We start from the raw sequence: 14,696 nt of genomic DNA, 5'->3' as shown, positions 1-14,696 counted from the left end.
GCGGAGAAAAAGATTGCCAGTTCTTCACGGACACAGCATAGAGTGAACCCAGCAGTCAGGACGCTCAGGTCAACTACCTTTAAAGTGTGCAAGACAGATTTTCCCGAACAACTCCAAATCCACGTGCAACTCAGGCAAGATTAGTCCTTAATCTACTTGCGTGCGGATCCAAGCAGACAGTCCGACCTGGGCTGAGGCGTAAACCCTGCTCACCTGTAGTGCCGGGTGTCTCTGATGGCTCGCTCGCTGCCCAGCCGGTCGCTCTCCTGCAGGTTGAAGGCGTGATCTCTGTACGGGTCGTCCCCCGGCTTCAGCTGCTTCCCCGCCAGGTAGGCCTTCTCATCGAAGGCGCCCAGCAGCTGGCCCGGCTGCTCTGCCCACGGGGGCTGGCTCACCTGCACAGGACACAACAAGCTGTGTTTACATCGGGGCTGTGCAATAAGTTGAAATTTTAATCGCAATTGCGATTTCGCCGTCGAAAAACGATTATTTTGCACATTACGTTTTGCAAGTAAACTCTTATTTTGTCCTGTGTTCTGAATGAAAAAAACTGTTGAAATGGGAAAAGTATTGATAGGGAAATGTCACAGTTCAAGGTTGATTTGTTGAACTGTTTCACTGGTTTTTAAGTTCAAAAATTGCAACATCTTTCCAAAAGTCAACGTGTAATCGTGATTTCAATACTGACCAAAATAATCTATAAAAGTCTAAAAAATAAAAAATATAAAAAATATAAAGCTATAAACGAGCAGCCCTAGTTTTACACCTTCACATCAGCCAGAAAAACAGAGATAACCACTGACATCAAAGGAGAAATAAATTAGAAAAAACTCAAGTCAAAGAAAGAATAAAAGCTTGAAAATGAAGAATGCAGTGGGATTTATATACAGACACACAAATCCACTCCCTGTCGCTCATGTCAACACACACAGAGGTGCAAACAGCAGCACAAATTGGATTTGGTGTCAACACTCCACTCCTTCCCTGTCACCAAACTATTATTCTGCCACATCTATTATTACTGTGAAATGGGCATGCCACATGCAACATTCTCATAAAGGGATGTTTGGTATGTTGTTTTGAACTGTCTATCTATATGTTCTGAAAAAAAAGACAGCATTTCACATTCTAAATTTCACAGTTGATATTGAATACATTTCATCGACCAACTAAACCTTTACCAGAGGCTGAAACACAAACCTTGTTTAAACATGATGTTAATGATTTCCCATGGGAGCTGTTGTGCTACGACTTTACCAATTTAAGGACCTCTCGGCCATGTTGGCATAAAAATTGAAATGGCTTATAGTTTATATTTTATTAGCACTGCATCTAATGATTTTTTTTTTTTTTTTATCATTGATTAATCTCTTGATTATCTTATAAAAAGTCAAAAAATTGTAAGAAAAGCCTCAGCTTTATTTTCAAGAGCCCAAGGTGACATCTTCAATTGCTTGTTTTGTTTGACTAACAATCCAAAAACCAGTTGATATTACAGTGCACTGACTGTGCGGTGTGGTTGAAAACAAGTAAGTGGACTTTGGAGTTTAATTTTTTATTTATTTTTGCCAAACTGCTACAGCTGTAACAAGTAATTTGAGGGAAAATTAATCGTCAACTATTTTAAAGGTGCTCTAAGCGATGTCACGTGTTTTTTAGGCTACAACAATTTTCTGTCACATACAGCAAACATCTCCTCACTATCTGCGAGCTGCCTGTCCCCTGAACACACTGTAAAAAAAAAAGACGCGGTCTCTGTAGACAGCCCAGGCTCCACAAACTGCAACAAAAACAAACTGCGCCAACCTGCACCACCAAACATAACAAACCAGCCAATAACCTACAAGAAGGATTTGGGGGTGAGGGTTGGGGGGTTAGTGCGCGGAAGGGAGGGGGAGGGGACGGGATGAGGAGGAGGGAGGGGAGAGCTAGCCTCCGTTTTGTTTGAAAATACGTCGACAAGAAGTGCCGTCACCCAACATCGCTTAGAGCACCTTTAACAATTGATGCATCTTGAAGTCATTTTACAAGCAAAAATCTCAAACATTCTCTGCTTTCATCTTCTCTAATGGGATAGTTGCTTTTGTTATTATTATAATATCAGTGTAAATTGAATATCTTTGGATTTTGGGTTGGACAGGCAAGATGTCAGCTTCGACACTGGGAACTTGTGATGGGCATTGCCCATACTTTGACAGTTTATAAACTAAACAATGATAGAATAATCCACAATGAAAATACCTGTTAGTTGCAGCCGACAAACGAACAACAAAATCGTTGTCAAGGTCGAAAATGAGCTTTCACGCTTCACAAAGACATTCAAGTTATATCTGTATAAGACACAAGAAGCTATACAAGTTCAGAAGCTGGAATCTTTGGTATTTTTTTTTCTTGATAAATCACTCAAACGATTAATAGATTATCAAAATGGTTGATTCAATTCCTGTAGATCAACTAATTGATTAATGGTAAATGGACTTATATAGCACTTTTCTGCCTAAGCGAACAAAGCCGTTTACAATTCGACACTCATTCCCACACACGTACTATGCCAAGGTGTTGGTCTGGCCGTTGAGGTTCAATGCCTTGCTCAAGGACACCATGTGGACAAGAGGAGCTGGGAATCGAAAAAACCAACCTTGAGATTAATGAACTCTCTCTTCCTCCTGAGCCTCAGCAGCCCAGATTAACCAATAAACTGTCTGAACGGTCTAAAAGCCAAGTACAACAACTCCTCTGCTCTGGTGCTGCACTGCAATCCTGCTGCAACACTGCTCATCTGAGAATTAAACCACGTTCTTCTATTGCACTCACGTTGCAGCCAGTCTGGAGATTAAATGATTAAAATGTAAATGCTACTTTCTTATTCAGGCCACCGCCGTGTCGGTGCTAACAGGGCAAAATGGGATGGGCACTCATCAGATCAGAATACACAGTGTATAAAATCCTCAGTAATTAATGGGTTTCCCCCCGTAAGGAGCTTTAACGCTGCTGAGTGGGAGGGAAAAACAGCCAATGAATTCAGAAAACGAGAAGAGAGTAGCTGTCATCAAACAGGAGCAACAGCAAGATGGACAGATGGGGCAATGTAAGGAGAAAGGAGAAAATTAAATAAAGGATGAAGCGTTGTGTTGCTTTATTACAGTAAAGGTCGGTGTAGCTGGAGGATTTATAAAAAGCTCCTGACCAGATTCAGGTGAGAGTGACCTTATTTTCAGTCCCTCCAGGGGAGCAGTGTGAACGTTTCAAGGTTTCACACATAACCATGTCTACAGTGCACCGCTACAGAGGAAGTACTGTAGATGAATGTTGAGATCACCGTGTTACCTCCAAAGGCAATAACTGTTCCTCTATAAAATGTTACAAAACTATCTTAAAAGACATGTGAGCTGCTGTTTTGCAACTGCTTTTCTCAATGTATTGTTGTCCGTGTGTGTGTGTGTGTGTGTGTATATATATATATATATATATATATATATATATATATATATATATATATATATATATTTATTTATTTTTTATTTATAGTGACATTCACATGCGTAAAGACTGCCTATAAGGTGGCATAGCTAGTGAAAACAAAGGGTTGTACATTAATGTTGCACAACTAAATGAAACAAAATAATCCTTCTGTATGTGTTCACACACACACACACACACACACACACACACACACACACACACACACACACACAGTATTGTGGAGCATTTTTCCTCAAGAGTTGGTGGAGAGCAAAACAGAGCTAAAAGACAACTCCAAATGTTGCTCTGTGTCTGTTGAATGCTTAAAATGGTCAGTGGTGGAAAGTACATTTACTCAACTACTATGCTTAAAAAAAATGTTACTGGTTACTTACTGCAGATTCAGATTATTAGACCATTTTACAAACTATTACCCAAAAAATGTATTATAATTAAGATAAGATTCTATTGATACCTAGGGGAAATTCGCAAGCTACCCAGTAGAGTTTATAAAGTAATTACATTCTGCATAATGAGTATTTTTACTTTTGGTACTTTATTTTGATACTAACACTTGTACTTTTATGCATGACTTTTACTTGCAAAAGAGTATGTCTACACTGTGGTACTGCTACTTTTACTTAAGAACTGAGTACTTCTTACACCTCTGTAAACAGCTAACAGGGAACTGTTTGCTAACAAGTTCCACAATATTTACTTAAGTGACAAAATCAGTAAATGCAGGTTTAAATGGACTTGGCTTGTAGCTGATAACAAACATTTACTGTCTATTTCTGTGGTGAGGAGGTTAAGCGACGTTTATCTCAGGGTTAGCTAACATAGACCACAAGCTAGCTAGCTAGCTAGCTAGCTAGTAGATACATTAGCACTTTAACCTGAGCACTTTTTGGGCTCAATAAGACAAATTAACTTTGTTTCAGTAAATATAATCATCATACCGTGGTGACGACGACCAATTTCCCACATGTGGGTAGAAAACACGGATTTAGGTTGTAAAAAGCATAACAAAAGGTAAGCTAATATATAAGGTTTTTACCTTACATAAACACAACTGTAGAAGGTATTAACGAGCTAGCTTGACAATGGCATGGCAACAGCCTACCTCTATGCAACATTCTCTTAAAGTGACAGGCACACAAAGCTTTTCAAAATACACCTGTATTTTTTTTTTTTTATATTTACATTCTTTACAAATAACTAAACCACATGATATTTTACTTGCTGCTCTGAAATCAGATTTATCAACGTGGATTAAAACACATCTTTTGAACTATACTGTAACAGTAACATGACCAGCTGATGCCAGTGCTGTGTGGGAAAACGGATCTAATTAGTGCTGCTCTGTAAATAGCTGTCCCATATTTAGCACACTGTTGAGGAAAGTCTCTTATTTTCTCCCAGCTCTGTCAGTCAGTCTTTCACACTCACATTATATCAGGCAACTATTTGCTAAAATATCACAAGCAGCGGATGCCAACACATTCCCACGTCCAGGGTAGACAGGAAGTTTAAAGACAAAATATGTTTATATTTGTATGTTGTTCTTGTCATGTTTTGTTTGACTTCTCTATGTTTGGCTATTACCTGAAATTCGTATTGTATTTTATAATAAGCCTATACTGTATTTTATGTGCACCTGTGAAACACCTTGGGGCTTTTGGTTTTGAAAGGTGCTAAATAATTATGGTTGACATTTACTCACTTGCACCCTAACCGGTTTAGCAGCATTATAAAGCTCTTTTTAATCTGGTTTTAGGAAGTGCTATACATATTAAGTTTGTTAAAAATAATATGATCACTTTTTTTTTTTAAACTTTATCTAGTTTTATTTAAAAGAAAAAAAGAAAAGAATGAGATACAGCTCCACCAAATCTAACCTGTATGGTGTAATAGCAGGCAAAGCAATACACAAGGATTCAGTCTCCAGGTACTCTGCCACTCATTTTATGCAACATTTTATTATTATTTTATTATTTATTTATTCCTCATTCGAGGAAAAACCTATACAACATCCAAGCAACACATGCTGGAATTAAGACTATATCTACGATTTCTTTTAGATCAAAGGTGCACATTTAAAGCTAGATTTAAAACCATAATCATTATATATCTATCAAAACCTGTTTATTAGCATTCTCCAAATCACCTAGGACAAGACACTAGCACAGGGGTCACCAACCTTTTTGAAACTGAGAGCTACTTCATGGGTACTGAGTCATACGAAGGGCTACCAGTTTGATTCACTCTTCTGAAATAACTAATTTGCTCAGTTTGCCTTTAGTTATATATGATTATTAATGATTAATGATAGTCATCTATGTGAAGACACTGATCACGTTTATGATTTCTCATTATCAATAATTATCAACAATGACTTAACAAGGTGGGAAACAGATAATATCAATATTCAATTTTCATTTTTAGAACAGGCCTGAGGGCTAATCATGTGGTCCTTGGGGGCTACCTGGTGCCCGCGGGCACCGTGTTGGTGACCCCTGCACTAGCAGGACTACAAGCTTATACAGTATGTATCCAATTTATCTTCTCTTAACTGCAACAAAGAGCACCGAGATGACCGAGTCCAGCTATGAACTAGAAAGCATTTTAAATAAAAAATAAAAGTTGTGATGTGGTTAGTTCCTCTCATCCACCTTCACATTATAATTAACAGTGAACACAGCTATTTCTTCCACCATTCATCAGAGCCACTCACACCAGCCATATAACATAGCAAAGAGGTTTTATTAGAATCTCTTTCCCAAATTGTGTATTTTATATCCCTTGGTAATCCGCAAGTATCATGACGAAATATTAAATGCTACAAAGAAAATGTTATTCTGTGGATAACAAGACAAAAATAACAGAAGGCACTTCGAGGCTTGGCCCACTGAATTAAATATAAAGCTCGTCTGGAAGATGAACACAAGTCTGCTGGCTCCTTCAAGCCGAATCAAAAAGACAAATCACATACCAGTCAAATGTGCCTGATAGGCTGGAGATAAAGCCCTGCATGCTGTGGCTCGGAGGCCGTGATGACAGACGACGGTGTTCAAGACTGTTCATATATTATCTTACGCCATAGTTTCTGTATTGTTTCAAGTTGACACTTTCCTTAGCAAGTTTTTATTTTTTATATTTTTTTGCATAGCAAACCAACAGCTAACAGGGATTCATACGACAAACACAAACAAAGTTAAATTACAAAAATGTATGATGCGTTATTGTAACTCTTTAACTGACCTGCCAGTGGGTCAGGCATTACAAACTCATGCTGTGCAGCTACATTTTGTTCAAACTTGCAAAACTTGTAGTGGAGATCCCAAAGTTTCCAGAGATACTACATATGTCAGACTGAACTTTGAAGGAGTGTGCAAAAAAAATAAAGAGGCACAACACATCCACAATATTTTCATTTGGTGTGTTAGTTTTGAATATTTCACTCACTGTAATCCAAACGCTAAATGGAAATAAAAGGGGGAAACTTGATGTAGGCAAACACATGGAGAGTCAACTTAATCAATGTCAGCATGAATGAGACGCAGTCAGCCGGCTGGCAGTTAAAGCAGAGCATTTATTTATTTTAATTCATTTATTCCGATTCTTTGCTTGCATCGGTCTGTGTATGTGTTTGTGTATGTGTGTTTTTTTTCTCTGCAAAGAGATAACAAAAACTAACCATACATTTTAAACATGGACACAAATTACGTGCATTAAGGACAATCGAGACAACTATAAGGACATCAACTCACAGGACGGACACATCATGGTTGAGGCGGAAAAGAAGGACCAAAGGGAGGAAGGCAGTATATATAGCCTCTGATTGGGCTGACTGATTGCACCTGAAGGGGGTGGTTCCTTCCCCATGCAGAAGTGTTAGGTTTAACCTCCCTGCCACAGGTGTGTACTGTACGTCAGGTGGCCTCTGTTTGGGGACTTTTAACACTTGATGTTAAGTGGTTAAATTCAGAGGCTTTCACATGTCTACTGTCATGCCACTAAACTTCAAGATAACTTACCTGACAGTATTTAAAGTTGTAATGAAACACATCTTCTCCTTGACACACACACGAATGCATTAATTGTGATAGGCTAGAAGGGGCCATTCTAGATTTGTTTATAAAATCAGGTAGCTCAAATCAAGCAATCTGATTGGTTCTTTGCCATGATATAATAACCACAAACAATGGCTATGATGCCAATTTCTTTGCAAAATAAGTGTCACGTTAGACTAACAGACTGATAGCTAGTGCCACGGAGGGAAGCCGTTCATCTGCACACAACACTGCCATGACACAGAGCTGGTTCAAAATCAGCCAAGTATCTCTTAAAGTGTACGCTATATTTAGAATATTTTCACAGCTTTACTACTGGGAACTGAAGCCGTTATCTCTGCTCTCTTCAAAGCCACCAGACCTCGCAGGAAATGGGAGTTGCTCTTCTACCGCCGCCTTGAGCGCTTAGTTGTCTACTGCTGTCTTCGATCGGTTAGTTTGTGCTATTGCGTGCCTGTTACAGTTTTTCAAGCATTGGTGGAGGTTAACAGTAATACATTCAAGGCTTGTATGTATTATTGTAATGGAAAATATAGCTAATGCTCGTTCAGACAAGGTTGTTAACGGCACATTTAACCCAATTCTCTAGTGAAGTGTTTATATGGTCGCATGTTGAATCAAAAACATTGTTGCCAGGTTAGTCAGAAAAAAAGTCTGAGCAATGAAACCAGCAGTCACAGCCGGATCTAAAGACATGTAGCCTTCTGAAAACTACAGTACAGTATTATAACACACAAAAAAATATATATATATGTATAACCTTTACAGTGAGTTGTGTCTGTCCTGGAAAACACTTGACCACACAGGATTGTTACCAAGTGACAAGCTGATTAGCTGGATGTGGATCAGTGGTCAGATGTTTACAACATCCACAGCTGATGTTGGGAGCCATGGCAACAGATGTGCTGATCACTGCCAATGTTACAATCGCGTTCGACTGACAACACACTGTTACCGTGGAAAAGAGACTGGGAAATTAGACCACTCAAAGCAGGAAATGAGAAAGAAAGAAAGTGGAGCCAGTGCTAACAGATTTCACAGATGATGTCATTAGAGAATGAAATGCTGCTAATGAACGGGCTTATGGGAAAAAGAACGAGGGAGAGAAAGACTGTACTGTAAGGTAAGTTATGAATGAAAAAAGAAACAGAAAGAGAGAAGGGCGGGGCAAACCAATGAAAGGAAGAAAAGAAGCAATTGATGAAAGAAAGTAAATAATGAAGAAAGGGACAAAGGAGGTAAGAAAGAAAAAAATAAGGGAGGACAGAAGGGAAAGACAGAATGATAAAAAAAAATAATGAAAATGAGAAAACAGAGAAGGGTGGATAGAGGTAAAAAAGAAAGAAAATGGTAAAATAAATAGAAATAGAGGGAAGGACAGAATGACAATAAAGACCAAAAGGAGGTAGAAAATAAAAGGGATGGAAATGCAGAGGGAAAGAAGAGGAAGAAAGAAAAAACAAAAAGAGATGCGAAGATGAAAGAAAGACAGGACAGAAGGAAATAAAGAAACTAAGGGCGAAAGGATTAGAAAACTAGGAACTAGAGAGGGATAGACAAATAGAAAAAGAAAGAAAAGGGTAAAAGAAAAGGAACAGGGAAGGACAGACGGCTAAAAGGACATAAAAGAGGAAAGGAAGGGAAGAAGGGAGATTGAAGGACAGAGGGATGAAAGGAAGAAACAAAGATGAGGATGGGCAGAAGGAAAAAGGAAATAAAAAGGGAAGATGGCCAAAAAGAAGAAAAGAAAGTATAAAGGACGGAAAATAAGGTAGGGATGAAGCAAAGAGCCACAGACAGATAGATAGATAGATAGATTGATAGATTGATAGATAAATAGATAGATGTATATATATATATATATATATATATATAGATAGATGGATAGATGGATAGATGGATAGATAGATGGATAGATGGATAGATGGATAGATAGATGGATAGATGGATAGATAGATAGATAGATAGATAGATAGATGGATAGATGGATAGATGGATAGATAGATAAATAGATAAATAGATAGCTAGATAGATGGATAGATGGATAGATGGATAGATGGATAGATAGATAGATAGATGGATAGATAGATAGATGGATAGATGGATAGATAGATAGATAGATTGATAGATGGATAGATAGATGGATAGATAGATGGATAGATAGATGGATGGATAGATGGATAGATAGATAGATAGATAGATAGATAGATAGATGGATAGATGGATAGATAGATAGATAGATAGATAGATAGATAGATAGATAGATAGATGGATAGATGGATAGATAGATAGATAGATAAAGAAAGAACGAAAGAAGTTAGGAAGGAAAGGACAGAATGACAAAAGTAAACTATAGGAGAGTAAGGGCAGGGTGTAGACTGGGTAAACCCAGCCCGATCTGCCGGTGGTTTGATTTCTCCCTGCAGCTCAGGCTGGAAACCTGTACGTTTATCTATCCTGCTTCAGTTACAAATCTGCGGGAACCAATCACAAACTGGCTTATCCACCTGGCGCGCTATTGGTGGGTTTACCACAATGACGATAGAGAAGCGACCAAGCTGCTTTTTGTTTACATTCAACATGGCGGCCACCGAAACGCAGCAACCCGTTGATGGCGCTGTCGCTGCTACGTCACCCGGATCATTGGTCTGATTGGTTGAAGGACTATCCAATTGCATACAGAGTCATTTGAACTATGCCCGTTGATCACGCCTCTGTTGCAGTAGAAAATACAGAGCAGACTCCCCAGACTAATGTTCAATCTTAAAAGATTGAGTTGGTCTGGTGATAGCCAGACTAGGCAGGGTGGAAAGAAAGAAAGAAAGACACTCCCCTGAGTGAAGGCCCTCGCTAGTGTGTGTGGTTGAACTGTTGGACTGCGTAGTGGCGAGGCGAGCTGGCAGCCTGACAGCTGCAGGTCACATTACCAGAACAAACTACAGCCAGGGAAAGCTCAGTGTGGTGACGAAGGTGAACGACCCCGCTGAGCAAATCAAAGATTACAAAAGGAAAAAAAAAAGCTCTACTTGGAAACACTGGAATCCACAGCGCACGGTTCAAAGAACGATCTGATTAGAGGTGATGTCAGTTTGTGGTTCACCGGCAGAGATGATATCTCTCTCTTTTTTTGTTTTATTCAAAGTGCTTCCATATTTGTTTACATGCATGTTCAGATCATCACCATATTGTTGGCCTGCGTTCACACACTTATGCAGAGCACACTTTCCACTTCTTTATACGCAAGGTGACCGCTTAAGTAGGCCTGCGAGCTTGAATGCCATAACAGCTCCACCGTTTGGCATTTGCCCTTGAATTATTAAATCCTGTGAACATGGTTTTAATGAATCTGCTGCTGCTGGAGCGAAACATCCTGACATGTTGGCACGCATTCTCGGCCACAGCTGAGATCATTTTATTGGCCTAGTGAATTGTGAAAGAGACTCCAGTGTGTTGTATTTAAACAACAGTCCCTGTCTCCTAGTTGGATATACATATTTAATTAAATTGTCAGTTTTTTTTTATTTGGTTTGGATTGACAGTAGCAGTACACAGCTGCAGAGGGGAAACAGCTACATTCAGGGAAAGAACTGATTCATGTTTTTGTACTAAAAATCTCAGTTACTCTCACTTTTACATCAAATGATCTCTCTGTCTCACCGATTGAGAAATTGAAAATGAACACTTTTTTTTTTGACATCTTTGACGTTTTTGTCACTTATTTTGCTGTTTTTTTTAAAAGTTTTTTTCAATGTTTTTATAGCATTGTTCAACGTTTTCGGCTCTTTTTTCCCCCCCACTACCACCAGCGTACACTAACAACAACTTATTACCACTATTTTTGGAATTTCTGGTCACTAAACCTTATATAGCCTATGAAATTATATCTAACTTTTGAGTTAAAAAAGCAGAAAAGTATGAATTATTTTGACTAATATTTAAGATCAGAGGATGTTGATGGATAATCACAGACTGTCCAAGTTTAGTCAGAATAATGCTATAAAATTGAATAAAACACCCAAAGGTCAATGATAGTAGTGAACTGATCCTTCATTTGACTTGTGAAGAGCGTTTCATGGAACCATCCGTTTGGTTGAAAGAAATCCAAATCCAAATTTCTGCCACAGAAACTTTAAAAACGGGTCAAATTTGACCTGAAGTTAATGCAGTCAGATAAGCATCCAGATCATTTAAGTCAAGAACATGTCAAACTGATGTGAAAATTGCCAATCTCAAGTTTCCAAAGCACAAATCCCAACTGTCCAAAACCGAACACGTTAAATTACCAATGATATAAAACATGACTTGAAATCACTGTTGATCAATTGTCTGTGAATGGACAAACACTTATCCTGCAGCACACCTGTCCCGTTCACTGTATCTCTGGTTAAATGACTAAAAGCACAAGCTACAGGTCTTGCATCTCTTTCCACTTAATGCATCAGAAACCCCTGCAGCCAAGTAGACCACATCTCCTAATCTGAGCTGGCGTGGACCCAGCTACAGTCCCAGCATAGCACACACTGTTCAGACTGTGTGCGCCGTGTTGCAACCTAGATAGGTTATACTGCAAGCCAAGCCTGAAGGCCACCACACCTACAGATACTGTATTTACCAGAGGTTGGTGTTCATTCCTCCGCCCTGGCGCATGCAGGCAACAGCAGGCGGATACAGACCTGAGCTGACAGAAACAGGCCTTTAATGACAGACCGGAGTGCACAGGCGATTGAGCATAGATGCCTCCTCTTGTATTCTTGTGCCCTGCGCGAGCTGAAAGCCTGTTACCCCACCTCGCATCATGTGCATTTCAAGAAAGCTCTCAGCATAATGTGGTTTATAGGCTACGAGGTGTTTGCGCACGACGCACAAAGACTTATGGAAAGCCTCTTACGTGTGCTTGAGGTCCTACCAGGCTCGGGGAAGGCACGGGGAAAGGCAGGAAAACACCGAGAAACATCAGCAGGCAGCTTGTACCCTAGAACAACTAGAATAATGGTACATGGCTGCACGGGAGGAGGCAGAAGAGGATGCGTGTTAAAGCCATACGTGTTCGTGAAAGCAACACAATCCTGCTGTGACACCCAGCTGTGCATCATTACCACCTCCACCACCACCACCACCATCCTCCTCATCATCACCATCATCACCCCAGGTTTCACACACACACACACACACACACACACACACACACACACACACACACACACACACACACATACATCAACATGCAGCACACACTCTCCTGCAGCGACAGCGCCGCGCTCTCCTCTCCTCTCCCCTTTCTCCCCATCGCTCACTCACTATCAGCGGGATGGTCCTGTCGTCCCGGTGGATCTCCAGCCGACCGGGGACCACCTTCTGACCATGGCCCCTGCCGCGGGTCTGCGACGCCGACGACGACAGCGACGACGACTGGGGCTTGTTGTCCTGCCACAGGTAATAAAACGTGCCCAGGATCCACGCAACGGTCAGAATCGCGATGGCGTTGGCCCGTATCCTGCGCATGGTGAGCCCATACGGAGGGGCTCTGGAGGCGAGCCCGGCTGGTTCAGGTCCGTCCTCGGCAGAGAAGGTGCAGTGCAGCCTCCCTCGCCGCCGGTGATGCGTTGAGTCGCAGCGCAGACAGACTGCTTCTGTCTCTCTCTCCGCTCTCTCTTCTCTTCTGCCGGAGCGCTGCCTCTCTGGTGGGATTTGCGCACTGACAGAGCCACGGTCCTAGCGCCGAGTCATACGCAAATAGTGTACAACAGGGTTGAGTTACTTCATACTTTGAGTGCTTCCATTTTCTGATACTGTACCTTTTGCTCTACACACTTTTTTAGAACCATTGTACTTTTTACTCCACTACATTCATCTGACAGCTTTAGTTACTTTATAAATTAAGATTTTTGCACCCAAAACACATGTAGTTTAAATACAATGTTTTGTAATAATTAAAGTACCCAACAATATGCAGGCCTACAAGTCCAGCTGAAATGATTAGACCATTAAACACTTAGTTGATTGACAGAACTGTTTGGTTACATTTTCAATGCATGACTTTCACTTGTAACAGAGTATTTTTACAGTGTGGTATTAGTACTTTTACTTAAGTAAAGGATCTGAATACTTCTTCCACCACCACTGCCTGTTACACTTTACAATCCTCAGGCTTTCAACAGGGACTATTTGTTCTGTAAAAAGAAGTTTCAATGAAAACTGAAATTAAAACCTGGACTAGTACAACTAAAACAATCTGCTGGGTTACATACCATAAAATATGCTAATATCAGTGACCTAACCCTTTCATTTCTTCCATACTCTTCCCCCTGCAGCTGGAATCTGCAACGTATTTATCCTCCCTGTACAAGAAGACTCATTATTCTGCCTATATGCATTTTAAATTATACATTTAAATTAAGAGCCTGCAGCTCACACCGAGCAAATTAAGCAGCTGAATTGATCACGAAGGGAAAAAAAAGAAGGCTTTGCAGTCTTTGAACACCACCATCATGAATATTCATACTCCTCCTGAGTTCCTTCTGGATCTACACAGATGACCTCTGACACTATGACTTATTCCGTGTACGAATAAATCAGAGCCGTGACAAAGAAAAGTCAGAATATATTAGACTAAGAGGACCCTCTCCAAAATCCATAACGGCCTTTAAACGGCTGCACAGAGCAGAGCCGAAATCAGAGTAGAGCAGTAACACCCCAGAGGCATAACAGAGCTGAGGAGGCTGAAATATTCTCATATTATAAGAAACATGAAAACAGCCCACAGCATGAGCTCATCTAACTCCACCTAACAGCTATATACCGTTTGTGTGCGTGTGTGTGTGCGTGTGTGTGTGCGTGCGTGCGTGTGTGTGTGTGTTTGGCGTCCACACAGCTGGTCCGACCACCATAACTTCAGGAAAAAGGAATGCCAAGTTTTCCCTCATCAGTAACAAAAAGGAACCTGATCCAGAGTCAGCGGGGGGAGAAGCAACACTGCTTACAATGAAATCAATCAACGGAGAGAGAATCCATCTGTGATGCATTCAAGCATTTGAATTTTGTTGTCATATGCACACAACCCATACAGAGGAGCAGTCGTTGGCAATGAGCATTTTGGATCTCAGGCTCCCTCTAACATTACTCATTGAATATGTTTTTAAAGAAAATCACACAAGTAGAACA

At 40.3% G+C, this 14,696-nt stretch overlaps 1 protein-coding gene across 1 annotated transcript in view; it reads right to left on the bottom strand.

The window, feature by feature from the left end:
- The window catches only part of galnt16 (UDP-N-acetyl-alpha-D-galactosamine:polypeptide N-acetylgalactosaminyltransferase 16), a 56,078-nt gene extending 42,877 nt beyond the window's left edge, over nucleotides 1-13,201 (bottom strand). Inside the window, exons 1-2 of the mRNA XM_031310009.2 lie at nucleotides 12,834-13,201; nucleotides 214-395 (exon numbers count right to left, since the gene is read on the bottom strand). Of these exons, the coding sequence (XP_031165869.1) occupies nucleotides 214-395; nucleotides 12,834-13,037 (386 nt within the window). The 5' untranslated portion in view covers nucleotides 13,038-13,201. The remainder of the gene's footprint in view (nucleotides 1-213; nucleotides 396-12,833) is intronic.
- Nucleotides 13,202-14,696: the final 1,495 nt, after the last annotated feature.

This window comes from Sander lucioperca, chromosome 18, assembly GCF_008315115.2.
Source record: "Sander lucioperca isolate FBNREF2018 chromosome 18, SLUC_FBN_1.2, whole genome shotgun sequence".
NCBI lineage: Eukaryota > Metazoa > Chordata > Actinopteri > Perciformes > Percidae > Sander > Sander lucioperca.
The sequence above is the reverse complement of the archived record's forward strand: the minus strand, read 5'-3'. Positions and strand labels throughout refer to the sequence as shown.